Here is a 15,000-nt window from a genome sequence, read left to right on the forward strand (position 1 = left end):
GTGTCTTTAGACCCACTAGAAGTGTGTGGTGGTGTATTTATGACCCACTAGAAGTATGTGGTGGTGTATTTATGACCCATAGAAGTGTGTGGTGGTGTCTTTATGACCCACTAGAAGTGTGTGGTGGTGTCTTTATGACCCACTAGAAGTGTGTGGTGGTGTCTTTATGACCCACCAGAAGTGTGTGGTGGTGTCTTTATCTGCAGAGACTCCTCTCTTTTGCCTGGATTTCCTTTCTTTCTTTATATGTTGCTGTGTGACTTTCCTGGGCATCACCTTTGGGCAGCGAGCATGATGTATCCCCTCCCTACTTACCATTTCCCCACGTGGAATCCACCGTATTGGATAAATGTGCTGCTAATGGGCAGCCTGTGGTTCTCTGCTCCCATTCCAAAAGAAAACGGTGGCTCATCCACTTGTCAACAAAAGCAGCAGCACTGTATTTTAATGCCATTATTATGTCACACTTAACATACTGTCTGACTAGCTGGACACAAGCCTCCTGTACAACATTACGATCTGTACAGGTAGTTTACCATCAGGCTGTGAAAGTTCTGGACAGGAAAACAAACAGCCACCACCATTGTTATAGCATAGCAAACCAGAACCTACTGAGCTGGGACAATCATGTCAAATTCAAAGATGCCTGCCTTACCTATAAAATCCTACATGGCTTGGCTCCTCCCCCCTCTGTACTTTCATAAAACAGAAAGCATCTGCTGATAGATATGCCAGGTCTGTAGTCAGGGGGACTGTGTAGTCCCAAACAGGAGGTCTGCTTTTAGTCAGACAGCCTTTTCCGTGAGAGCAGCCCACACCTGGAACAGTCTGCCAACACGGCTCAGGGAGTATCAAAGTTACATCTCATTTAAAACTAACTTAAAATCATGGTTGAGAGATGGTCAAGTGTGCGACCATTTTAACTGAGGGGTTGTATTTTAATGTATTTATTTGTATGTATTTTAGTGTATTGTAACCTATACTGATTCCTACTGTGTTTTAATTACTGTACTATGTTTTTTAACTGAGGGGTTGTATTTTAATGTATTTATTTGTATGTATTTTAGTGTATTGTAACCTATACTGATTCCTACTGTGTTTTAATTATTGTACTATGTTTTAATTATTGTTGTGCTCATGTCACCTGCCCCAGAGACTACAGTTGAAAATTAGCCAACTTGGCTAAACTGGCATATTTACAGTCAAATGTTCCTTAATATGCACTGTCTCTGTATTTTAAACCAATAAATACAAATACAAATACAACGTTCTCTTGAACCTAAAATAGGTTTCTGTGGTAAGATTGGTATGTATCAAATAATGGCGTTTCGGCCTATCCAAACACACATTGTGGTGCTCTAGTGACACCTAGAGGCTGAAACTACTTAGTGTGCCTTAAGTCAACTAATCCAAATGAACTTTTAGTACTAAGAATGCCTTTTGTCAAAGAACATCCTACTTTGCACCTGCGGATCTCATTCATGCTCTGCTGTGTGAAACTCGCAGAAAGGCCCTTGGGGTGGAAGCATCATATATCGGCACAATATGGCTGCCGCGGCGCTGACACACATTACAGTCCATGGTAGCTCACATCCACCGCCGTCAGATCTGCAGCCAGAGGCATTAGATGTATTAAGAAAACCCGGATTTTAATGCCATTGGAGATGCCGATCATTAAGAACCAGGTTCTCATCAAATTAGGTGCAGTGCCTGATTAAAGCTCAGGCGCTGATAGGTGATTAGGACAACTAATAGCTTCACTCGCATCTCTCTGATTTTTGTGAGTGAGGCTGAGAGGCGCACCAGAGGAACGAGAGTGTGTGCATTGCTACACCTGCCATATATGTCTTGCAAGTGTTTTTCCTGTATATTTACCCCCACGCCCCTCCCTCCACCAGCGCCGGTGACGGATAATGTTGTAGTTTATAGATGTGGCCGCGAGATGTTTACACTCGGCCGTTAAGAGCGACTGGGTAATTGTTTTGCCATGTTTTATTTCCCTGCTTAATCTGCCCATTGACATGGTCTCTATTGCCTTGAGATGCTATAGCGTCCAATCGATATCTTAGGGCCTCCAACGGCCTCGTATAACAGCACTTATACTGGCCAGTATGCATCTTCCTCCTCTCCACTGAACATTATGGCTTATTTCTCTATTTTTTTCCTCCTTTCCACCTCTTTTGCCTCTTATCCTTTTTCCCTGTGACTCCACACACATTTCACACACACACACACGCACGCACGCACGCACGCCGCACGCACGCACGCACGCACGCACGCACGCACGCACGCACGCACGCACGCACGCACGCACGCACGCACGCACGCACGCACGCACCACACACACACACACACACACACACACACACACACACACACACATCATCATCCGTTCCCGGTGACCTCACAGCAGAGACTTAGAGTCACAGATGAGTTGCTGTATCGATCGGCTCTGCCATATTTCCGCCGTATAGCGTATGATCTTCAATTGAAACCTTGCGGCCGGGGCACCTTGATACCATCTCCCCTTGTCCCGTTATGAATCCAATCTGAAGCCACAGACGCAGACACAGACACAGACACAGACACAGACACAGACTTAGGGTGTGTTCACATCTGAAAGTCCGGACTATCCACGGAAAGTCCGGACTTTCTGGTGGACCAAATGTGAAAATGATACATTGTTTGATTTGGTCTGCGTTCACACTACCCTGTTTGGTGCGGATCTAATTTGTAAACAAAGGACATGCTGTCGCCAAGTCGTTCATCTATTGGACTATAGCACTCACAAACATAACAGTTGCAGACAGCGTCTCTTGTGATAAAGCAGAGAGATACTGTCATTACGAGCGTGGCGCAAGTCGACTAGAGCAGTGGTTCCCAAAGTTGGGGTCGCGACCCAAAGGTGGGCCGCGAGCAGCCACGGTTGGGCCGCGAGATGATTTAAAAAATAATAATAAAAATAAAAAAAAATCGGTCGCCTGAAAAAAAAAAAAAAAAAAAAAAAAAAAAGCCAGGCGATGTGCATTGGGCCGCGGCTCTCTGACGCCTTATTTTCTGGGCCCCGGCCTGAAAAGTTTGGGAACCCTGGACTAGAGAGTAGAGATATATAGAGAGAGAGAGAGAGAGCGAGAGAGAGAGCGAGAGCGAGAGGCCAGAGAGAGAGAGAGAGAGGACGAGAGAGACTGTCCGCGCGCGGCGCCAGTCTAGAGAGACAGAGAGAGGAAGAGAGAGAGAGAGGCAGAGAGAGGAGGCAGAGAGAGAGAGAGAGAGAGAGAGAGAGAGAGAGAGAGAGAGAGAGAGAGAGAGAGAGAGAGAGAGAGAGAGAGAGAGAGACCTTTCCTTCCTGGCTAAGCTGTCAACTACTAGACAGCTGCATAGAAGCAGCTCGAATGCGTTGTTACTTGTTACAGAGTTGGTCCACTCTGCTATTATGAAATTACCCAAAAAGTATGTAAGCTTTTTTTTTCTTTATCTGAGAGAATGTCCGCGAATGTCCTCCTCACGCAGGAGAAGTTGGGGGGTGCGCACGGCGCGAGAGAGAGAAGAGAGAGACTGTGTCTAGAGAGGAGAGAGAGAGGGAGGAAGAAGAGACTGTCCGTGTGCGGCGCTAGTCTAGAGAGGAGTAGGCTACTTTGCTTCCTGGATTAGGTACTATAGTTCGATTGAAACGAACCGAGTCCCAACTTTTCAAGAGGACCATGGTTCGGTTGTTTGGTCCTCATTATAGTTCGGTTTGCGTTCACACTGTACAAACCAAACGGACTATCGATCTAAAGGGACCATGGTCCACTTAAAGGGACCATGGTATTCTGTACTTCTGTATGACAACTATTAAAGAACTTGAACTTGAACTTGAACTCCACTTAAAGTGGACCAAACAGAGTAGGTGTGACGCGCCCTTAGACATGAGGTCCATACCCAGTCCCCATCGGAGCTGTGAAGAAGTCTTTCAACATAAAGTAGGATCTTGGTTAGAAACCATTCGAAGACACTCATCATACTCCGCCGAGGATCGGGAGCAGTTTCAGGTTGCAAAGATGGCGCAGAACGTATAGATGAACTCTGTGCCGTTGTGTTGTCGGCGAGAGGAGAGAGGACCTGAGGGTTGAGACTCTCACCAAAACACTGACGGATGTGTCGACAACAATTAGTTTCTTTATCTGCTGTTGTGCCTTACATAAACGTTTAGATATATTTTGTGAGTGCATATTATTTATCCTTTTTGAAGCCGTATCAGAGACGGTCTATGTGATGAGAGGACGGAGCACTGTGATCACTGGTTTTGATCACTGCGAGAGCTTTGCTAAATATGTAACACTAAACACGGATGGAGCACTGCGAGGGTTTTGATAAATCTGGAACACTAAAGACGGACGGAGCACTGCAAGGGTTTTTGATAAATCTGGAACACTAAAGACAGACAGAGCACTGCAAGGGTTTTGATCAATCTGGAAATGATAATTAGTTGTCATACAGAAATACAGAATACTTTGCATGAAATGCTTCTTTCATATAACAAGATAGTATAAAAGTATAATATAAGTATAAATAGAAAGCCAAGAAGTCAAGTACGTAAACAAGTGTAAACAACACAAATGTTCAGTATACCTATACAGTATGTGCAGTACAGTACAATGTAGAAATAGTGAGGTATAGCTTAGCTTGTGGTGCCACCTTGTGGTGGTGTGGTGAAATGAGGTGCAATAAGGAATAAGGAATGAGAATGATGTGCAATTTCCTTACCAATAATATAAATATAAAGTGTAAAGTGTGTTAGTGTCTAAAGTGGTAAAGTGGGTGCTACAGTGTGTTGTTATTTAAAGTGTGTGTGTGCTGTGGGTGTGTTGATGGTTTGTTATTGTTCATTGTTCATCGAGCATCATGATGGACTGGGGATAGAAGCTCTCCTGAGTCTCTCTGTGCTTGTCATGAGACTCCGGTATCGATATCACACATCTCCCTTAGCCCCCCCCCCCCCTCCCTCCCACAGCCCCCCCCCCGCCCCCCCCACCACACATGAGTCAAAAGTGTTTTCACAGAACAGGGAACCCAGAGGTAGATGCCTTCACCCAGCTCCGAACCTGTAGTTGTATTTTACTTTCTACGTTTTACCAATACATTTGTATCAAGACTGACCATGCCCATAATTGACCTCATCGGTTCCACCTCAGGAGTAACACTTTTAAATTACCCAGCGAACAGTATTACCCACAACTGATGCGCATGAACAAGTGTAATTTATTACACTAAAATAAAACAATCAATAAAGCCCACCAGCTCCACAACTCAAGACAACTTTCCCGACTTAAAGGAGAGAGGAGAGAGAGAGGCCCACGTATGCGTGTTTCATTCTCAGTCCGCTGAGAGGGAGAGAGAGGAGAGGGATGGAGGGAGAGAGGAGAGAGGAGAGAGCACGCGTCTGCATGTTTCATTCTCAGTCCCGCTGAGTCCGGGGCTCTCTCTCTCTCTCTCTCTCTCTCTCTCTCTCTCTCTCTCTCTCTCTCTCTCTCTCTCTCTCTCTCTCTATCTCTCTCTCTCTCTCTCTCTCTCTCTCTCTCTCTGTCTCTCTCTCTATCTCTCTCTGTCTACCAGTCTGTGTGGCTGACTGTCACTCAAAGTGCTTATGGGCGGAGCCAGGCCATAACAGCCTGAAATCCTGAGGCTGAAAAATTATGGTTTTGAGTACTTGATTAGAAATATAAACAATGCTTTTAGGTGATATCCTCAGGAATACAAATTGGTCATTATAATTTGTTTTTATGATGTGTTTGTAATTTCCAAATAAAAATCAAATCAAATCAAATCAAATCTCCCTACAATAGGAGGTAAACAGGTTTACCGGTACACAAACAACCCCAGCATAAAAAATGCACACAGAGTTCTGCCGAGTGGCCCGCTGGCACAGTCTACATAACGGAACGTAGGCCAAGTGCGTCCACATTATTATAGGATTCTATCACATTTTCATAACAATAGCACCCTGCGCCGTTTTCATTGAGGTTTCTTACAAATTAACGATGCTTTATCTTGTCCTTTATATGCCGATTATCATTAGAATCTTAAATTGTACCATATGTCCCCCTTTAGACAACATATGTAATGCTACCAGCGCACTTTTGTTAAGATAATTAGTTGGCCATTCGCGGTCGCTATACCGAGGTTGCAGTAATAGTTTAACGCTGTTCAGATCACGTCGGAGAATATAGACCCATCCCAGTGACCTGCGACCTGTGCTAACGCTCTTGGGAAATGCAGTGTTGTAGTTCTCAACATTTTCAGCCTTTAATTTTAAACCAATGCTGCCATCTACTGACAACAAAAAATGTTTGTCTAATCGTCACCTTGAGAGCTACTTCCGTATACAGCGCCGCCCCAAACCCATTCTAGAGATTCCACTTTTTGCTGGGAGTGGGGCGTGGCCGTATTTGGTCCCAGACAATAAGAGTGGCTGCAATTGGTCACCGTGACGTTACACGCTTCCCAGATTGTCATCCGACCGGCCCTGATTAGTCAAGTGAGCACCGTGTTCTCAATCAACAGCCGTGATGGTGAGAAGGGTGGAACCTGGGGAGAGACACAGGGGGGGGACAGAAAAACAATAAGTGTTTGTAGGTGAAGTATTTACTCTAACAACCAGGAAATGCCCAAGAGAAAGCTGTATGTCTTGTAGTTGAAATCTAGTCATGCATGCATGAAAACTGTGTGCAATTCCTTGCTGTAATATATTGGGTGCTACATTATATAATCATCCTTGCTGTAATATATTGGGTGCTACATTATATAATCATCATTGCCATAATATATTGGGTGCTACATTATATAATCATCCTTGTGTTCTGGTGTGTCAGTGACCCAGTACGTTTATTTCTTTTATATAGAGGCCATCAGGCTGCTAAACGAACAATAATCACTATGCAACAACCATCAAATGCACACAGCACACACACCCACACGCACACACTCACTCAAACAAACAACACACTGCAGCACCCACTCTCCACACTTTAGATCACACAAACACACTTACACTTTATATGTATTGATAAAGGATTTGCACTACAACTCGTACACCTACTGTGAATTGTACCTAAATAGCACCTCGTCCCATTTCTCCATTTCTGCCTTGCACTATATAGTATTGTATATTAGTACACTGCACAGTATTGTATATTGTATGGTAACTACGTCTATTCTGCATCGAACATTGTACATATGTCTAAACTGAACACTGTGACCTCATTTTTTTACTTCTAATTTTACTATGTATTTATTTCATACTTATCTTGTCTTGCACAGTCTCTGGAGCGCAACAGTAAGAAGCATTTTGTATAAAAGTATTCTGTACTTCTGTATGACAACTATTAAGGAAACTTGAAACTTGAAACTAGAGGTGGTACTCTATGTGATGTGCTCAATCTTACCTAATACAGCTATATTATTATTGATTATCGTATTTAATACGTCATCTGTATTGGATTTATTTTCTTAACCCTTTAACTGCCACATGACAGAATTAGGTTAACCCTTTACTATCACACAACCGACGGTCGGTTAATCGGCTGGTGTGTGGCAGTGAAAGGGTTTGTTCCATGTACTGTATGTAAATAATTGCTTGTGGTGTTTCACAGCTGAACTGCAGAAAGTGTTGGGACAACCCCTCATTTAACACGGAAAGGGCCATTTTCACAATAGGTCCCCTTTAACTCATTGATCGCCACGCTGGGAACGGGATATGGCTATGTGCTGCCACACATTAAACCTATGGAGTCGCTCACCTTGTTTGCAGGGCTATAACTATATATATATTATAGCTATGGATGCAATAATATGGCCCATTTGGCATCGAGTAAAAAAAAATTCCATCCATACATTCCCGTTTTATACCGTGGTGAATATAAGTATGGTTTTAGAGCGGTTTAGGGTAATTCCTGGGAGGCTAGTAATAGGCCGCGACGCATATTATACTTAATCCATTGGCATTTCGTCCCTATACATGCTACAATTAAAAATTCAAATCCATATGATCGGTATATTATGTTCCATCATGAATGCATGAAAGGTGGGGGGGGGGGGGGGTCATTTCTGATTAATTGATTGTCAATAACGGCATTCGTTAGTACAACAGCATACGCTGATCAGGGCGATGGCTATGAAAACAAGGCACAACCAAGCTGAAATTGACGTTGAATTGCTCTTACCTGTGGCGTGAGATTCCAAATTCTGGTAGATTGTATGTCCATTTGGGCCACGATATAACCCACCACAGCATAATGAATCGGCGGTCCCGAAACTATTCAATGCGATCGGGTAAAGCTCTCGGTCCAGGTTACTAGAAAAGTCTGCCCGGATGAATTTCATCGACATACAGGGTCATAGACAGAGTCTCAAAGGGAGTGCAACATCGTCTGCATACCACCAGGCGGCGGTATTGGACTTTTTGCAATCTCAGACTCATTCCCTATGGTTACACAGGCTCCTGGATGGATAACGATTGTAAATAGCGAATAAAAGAAATAACAATCAAATAACGTATATATACGTGGTTGGCGTTCAACGATTGGCGGACAAACACGTATTAAATCGTTGTTGGCAGGAAATGAGTTAATGAAATAAAAATGTCTATTGAAATTTTAAGCATTAAAAAAAACGCCATTTGATGTTGTAGGTTCGGAAATTATTTAGAGAAAGCATGAGATGTGAGGAAGAGAGTATTGTACCCGTAGAGGTACTAAGGTATTTAGTTCATTTGAAATTATGATTCCAATGCTAGAAGCAATTTTTATGTAAGAGAAGATGATGTACCATGGATTCTTATTATTAATGTGTTGTATAGGTGTCCTATAATCGCATGTGGAATGGGCCACTTTTTCACTTTTTATTTTTTTTTAACAAATGTTTTTTATTTTCCCTTTTTTTACATGAAACAAGACAAACAATACAGTAACAGTAATAATCAACGATAAATCACAGGACAATAACAGAAATAATAATAACAATAATGACGGTCCAGTAATTAAATCAGAATGAAAGTAGACTAAAAGACATAAAAAAATAAAATACAATACATGGGCTCTTGCTCGCTCTTAATTGATATGTTGGCATACACTATATCCTGCAGTCTATGTGGTGCCACTATGTTCTCCTCTATAATGGTCTCCAGGATACCGCTGCTTGAGAATCAAACCTGGTGATAATTGTCTTAAAGAGAACGCTTAAAGTAATATTTGAAGTCTGGAAAGGCTAAACCCCATCGTTTTATTTCTCTGTGCAGTGGATCTTTTTTAACGTTTCCACTTTTCTTGTCACTCAAAGTTGCCTTTCATTAACAACATAATTTCAGATTTGCCACATAATATGGTTTCGACATGAAAGGTGACATGTGAATGATTACTACCTTGTCGCCCAGCAACTGGCTTTTAAAATGAGGGTCAAATTGGACAATTTCAGTGATTGACAAGCAGCATTATTCAAAGCTGTACTGCCTTACCTCTATGCAAAACGGAAGAAAAAAAAATAACAAATGTCACTAATTTTGAATTAATACAAATAATGGGAACAGAACAGGCTTCATGACTTTGAAACAGACCTTTTTTTGTGAGTACTTTAAAAAATGATTGAGCGTACAGTAAGTGCTCGGGACTACTAATGCAAATGAGCTTGTATGTTCCCAGGTCACATAAACACACATTATATAAAACATTTATCCTGGTCTCTTTATTTATTTCTTATTTGTTATGACTATAAAGGACACAACATGCCACGCATGCCACGCAGCATTTATTGCCACAGTCCCCCGGGCTGGTATTAGTCAGTGGTGTCCTTCTGGACTTATGGCTATATATCAGCATCCATGCATTTGTCAGACATGCACGACGGCTGACACAGACAGCATTGGACTGTTATTCCAGCTGCCCGTCATCCCAGCCGCCCGTCATCCTACATTCATTTTTTAGCCACTGTTTATACTGTATATAGTCCTGTATAGTGTATGCACATCGTATCCCATATGTTACTTATGTTAATAGTGTCATGTTATGTTACTTTATGTTTATATTAGATTTTTTTTTTATATACACCGTGGGAAGGGGGAAACAAAATGTCACGTCTCTGTATGTCTTGCACATTATCCACATTATGAGAAGCGACAATAAAGCTGACTTTGACTTTGACTAGATGCCCATCATCCCAGGCATCCATCATCCCAGCCACCCATCATCCTAGCAGCCCATCATCCCAGCAGCCCATCATCCCAGCCACCCATCATCCTAGCAGCCCATCATCCCAGCAGCCCATCATCCCAGCCACCCATCATCCTAGCAGCCCATCATCCTAGCAGCCCATCATCCCAGCAGCCCATCATCCCAGCCACCCATCATCCTAGCAGCCCATCATCCTAGCAGCCCATCATCCTAGCAGCCCATCATCCTAGCAGCCCATCATCCTAGCAGCCCATCATCCTAGCAGCCCATCATCCCAGCTGCCCATCATCCCAGCCACCCATCATCCCAGCCACCCATCATCCCAGCTGCCCATCATCCTAGCAGCCCATCATCCCAGCCACCCATCATCCCAGCTGCCCATCATCCCAGCCACCCATCATCCCAGCCACCCATCATCCCAGCTGCCCATCATCCTAGCAGCCCATCATCCCAGCCACCCATCATCCTAGCAGCCCATCATCCCAGCTGCCCATCATCCCAGCTGCCCATCATCCCAGCCACCCATCATCCCAGCTGCCCATCATCCCAGCCACCCATCATCCTAGCAGCCCATCATCCTAGCAGCCCATCATCCTAGCAGCCCATCATCCCAGCCACCCATCATCCTAGCAGCCCATCATCCTAGCAGCCCATCATCCCAGCTGCCCATCATCCCAGCCACCCATCATCCTAGCAGCCCATCATCCCAGCCACCCATCATCCTAGCAGCCCATCATCCTAGCAGCCCATCATCCCAGCCACCCATCATCCTAGCAGCCCATCATCCCAGCTGCCCATCATCCCAGCCACAAAACATCCAGCCCACAGAGGCAACAGCAAAAACAGAGAGATGCTACATAATAATAATAATAATAATAATAATAATAAACATTTCGGGTAATGTTGTGTAGGGGTGAGGAGTACCACTAGCCCCATGAGATAATATCACAATAATAGAGTCACAATATTGTAATATTGCAATATATTGTGATATATTACCTTTTTTTTTATATTGATGCTTGGTGTATTGATATAATATCAGCACGTAAAATATAGCGATATATCGCTGTATCATGTCCCCTCCCCCCAGCCCTAATAGTGTGATATGTTGGGTAATAAAGTACATTAGCACAGATCAAATAATGTGTTTGTGGGGTGTTTGGATTTAGAGAGCAAACAGCTAGATATTGTATTTTATTCATGATTTTATTAATTTATCTATTTTTTGTTGTACCATCAACTAACTGGAAGACAGAGGTGGTTGTTGTGGGAAGAGTGATTGAGTGAGTGACAGAACGTCTGCTTGGAAGGATGCTGCTGTGTCTGTCCGTTAGCTGAGAGACGGAACGAGGAGTTACACTATCGACAATGTACCACGACGCCTCCGAGATGAGACGAGACACTTCACCAGGCCATCTCACGTTGTCCCCTGGCATCACTGTCCCATCTATCTTCCATGGGAGCTCACAGATCAGTCTACGCAGGCAGCTACAATGAAAGTGTATTTCAATTTCAAGAGAGACTGAAATGATCTCATATATATATTTTATATGCCTTCTCCAAGGGCATGATTAAAGGGGATAATTGATAAACCGGCTTCATATACTGCTTTCTGTGTGCCAAGATGAATGTGGCGTATGTCTCAACAATCATGCTACAATTGCCTCCCCTGATTGGCCAATCAAAACGTCATCAGTTCCCCCGCTGGCTCTGAAAGTGGAATCCTGGGGATTGAGGTCATTCAGCACTTCCTCCATGGTAACCAGCTACGCGCTACAGACCGCCCTCACAATGATGTCTAGAGTGCCAGTTTAGGATGAATGTGGTGTAATCGTTTCACAAGTAGTCGTATTCGTCCTGCATGGCCTCTTTCTTTCTTTCTTTCTTTCTTTCTTTCTTTCTTTCTTTCTTTCTTCTTCTTTCTTTCTTTCTTTCTTTCTTTCTTTCTTTCTTTCTTTCTTTTCTTTCTTTCTTTCTTTCTTTCTTTCTTTCTTTCTTTCTTTCTTTCTTTCTTTCTTTCTTTCTTCTTATATTTTTCTCTTTTTCTTCTCCTCTTATTAAAGACCCAGCACTCTGCCCCTCTTCTATTCACTTCTCATCTCTCTCTTGATCTCTTTTAGTCTTACTATCTCTGCCTCCTGAGAACTGACTGACCCCCCACGTTCAATGCAGATGTTGACCCGTCTTATTGCTTTTTATCTCTCTTCATTCCTCCCTTCCTCTCTCTCTCTCTCTCTCTCTCTCTCTCTCTCTCTCTCTCTCTCTCTCTCTCTCTCTCTCTCTCTCTCTCTCTCTCTCTCTCTCTCTCTCTCTCTCTCTCTCTCTCTCTATATATATATATTTCACCCTGCTCTCCCACTCTGCCCTCCACCGTCCCTTCTCTCTTTCTTTCTTTTCATCCCTCTCCTCTCTTCTCCCTCCATCCCCCCCTCTATCTCTATCTCTCTCTCCATCTCTCTCTCTCTCTCTCTCTCTCTCTCTCTCTCTCTCTCTCTCTCTCTCTCTCTCTCTCTCTCTCTCTCTCTCTCTCTCTCTCTCTCTCTCTCTCTCTCTCTCTCTCTCTCTCTCTCTCTCTCTCTCTCTCTCTCGCTGTGTCTCTCTCCCTCCAGTGTCCCGAGGGCTTGAGGCCGATGAAGGACGGCTCAGGTTGCTATGACTACTCCAAGGGCACCGACTGTACGGACGGCTTCAACGGTGGCTGTGAGCAGCTGTGTCTCCAGCAGCTGGTTCCCCTGCCAGACGACGCCAGCAACGTCCTCATGTTCTGCGGGTGAGTGTTAACACCGCCGAATTACACTGCACCCCAGGGCCCCGTTTCAGTGCTGAGGACAAAAAGGTATCCGACAGAGTTAGATAGTTATCTGCTGCTGCCGCTGTTGTTGTCGTCGCTATTGTCTACAAGTTGGATACATTCCCGGCCTACCTCATAATACAGTAACCTTTGCAAAAGTCCATTTCACAATGTTTACATCCCATCCTTGTTTAGTTTCACGCTCGGTTTTGGTGAAGTTGTAATGAGATTTCGAGGCAGGTCGTATCGACCAATCAAATTGAAGCACAAGGGGCTCTGTGCTCTATATAGCGCCGATTTCAGCAACTAGTGTTAAGAAAAGACCCCATTGGATACATGTAAGCATGTGGCGTAAGTGCCTTGCCTAACCCTAACCCTTGCTGTGTGTGTGTGTGTGTTTTGAATATTTCAAACTTTTGAGCAACAGACTTGGATCACGGAACCCCTTTTGAAGTTCATAATGAGCTAATGAGGTAGAACATTGGTGACAAATAAGGTTTTTGCAAAATAACTAAAGTAAGTCAATTATTGAATTAAATCCACTCCGATTCAGCCAGCAATCGGACATAATCACTCATAAGCAGCTCGTAATCACGACAATGAAAAACGTGATTTGGATTCAATCAACCTTTCATGATGCTGTCGATATGAAAATGAAAAAATAACATAAACATTTTTACGAGACATTTACACCACAGCCTTCTATTTCAACTCCATTGTGACTCGCTGTCAGGGGTGTAAAGTACTTGAGTAATTGTACTTCGTTACAATAATTAAGTACTGTTTTTGGTTTTGGTACATTTGTAATTTACTCAAGTATTATTAGGTTTGTATACTTGTACTTTTACTCAATTACATTTCAAAAAGTACAAAGTACAAATCTCGCAGGTCCAACCATTTTAATTAGTATATTTGTTTCTCTGGCCGAACTAACGTTAACGTTATTAACTTAGTAATCCTGCGGCCGCTCTTTATTTAAAAACAGCCAATCAAATCCCCATCAATGGAAATTGAACCCGCCCATACCCATGCTGATTGGTCCTTGTGTGAGTGTATGCTTGGTTTCATTCCAGCCTTTGCCTAAACACCAGCTGATGATTTCACTAATTGGCTCACCTCTTCAACTAACTCACCTGGTGCAATGTGTAGTTAAAATGAAAACTTGACCCAAGATGGAATGAGTTTGAGACCCCTGGTATATCCCTTGCAATACTTTTTTTTTTTAACATTTGCTTTTTAGTTCATTTCAAAGTAGAAACTTTTTTACTTTTACTCAAGTGTGTTTTTAGCCAGATACTCTGACTCTTACTTGAATAGGCCTACGATTTTGAGACGGTACCCATACTTTCACTTAAGTATAATCTCTGGGTACTTTTTACACCCCTGCTCGCTGTCCAACAGCAGCTGAAGTTGCCGCTCCCGACTAACCCCGGGTGTCAAGCGTGTCTCTCCAGCTGACCAGTGAGGCGTTTTGTGACTAACAAGAAATGCTGTGTTTAATTGTCAATTTTAATGGAAAGATATTTCCCATGCTCCATCCAGGCATTTTTTACTTTAAATTTGTAGTTTGTAAATGGGGATGACTTTTTCTCAGTGTATATAGGATTCACTGGGTGAACTCTGCCTCCCTCTTGCAGTAGCTATTCTCAAAGGTTAGTCTAAGAAAGTGTTGCTTTAAATGTTCCTGATTTGGGTTCTGGACCCGAAAAGAAATTTTTCTTTTTTACGCCAAGAGGTTTTCAAAGAACGATCGATGTTGACGCTAAGCAGAGTAGCTTCCAACACTAAGTGTTATCAATAATGTGGCGACTCCTGTGCAAGTGCAGTCATTAGGCCACCATTCATCCCTCCTCATGCAAACTGGAAATGCATTTAGAGCCCAGGGAGATACACAGAAGTCTAGCGGCAACCAGGAAGCCAATTGATTCCTTTATAATCCAATCTTCGCCTCTGCATTCCAAACAGCTGGGCACGCGGCCGGGTCTTGAGTTTAGCATCCAACTTCGC

The 15,000-nt window shown here is 43.3% G+C and overlaps 1 protein-coding gene across 1 annotated transcript in view; it reads left to right on the forward strand.

Moving 5' to 3' along the window:
* Positions 1-15,000, forward strand: part of LOC311237093 (astrotactin-2-like) — a gene marked incomplete at both ends in the record, with an annotated part of 729,417 nt that overhangs the window by 711,960 nt on the left and 2,457 nt on the right. Inside the window, 1 exon segment of the mRNA XM_084324899.1 lies at positions 12,812-12,972. Coding sequence (XP_084181025.1) covers positions 12,812-12,972 — 161 coding nt within the window.

The sequence above is a fragment of the Notolepis coatsorum genome (genome assembly GCF_963971535.1).
Source record: "Notolepis coatsorum genome assembly, chromosome: 11".
NCBI classification, from domain to species: domain Eukaryota; kingdom Metazoa; phylum Chordata; class Actinopteri; order Aulopiformes; family Paralepididae; genus Notolepis; species Notolepis coatsorum.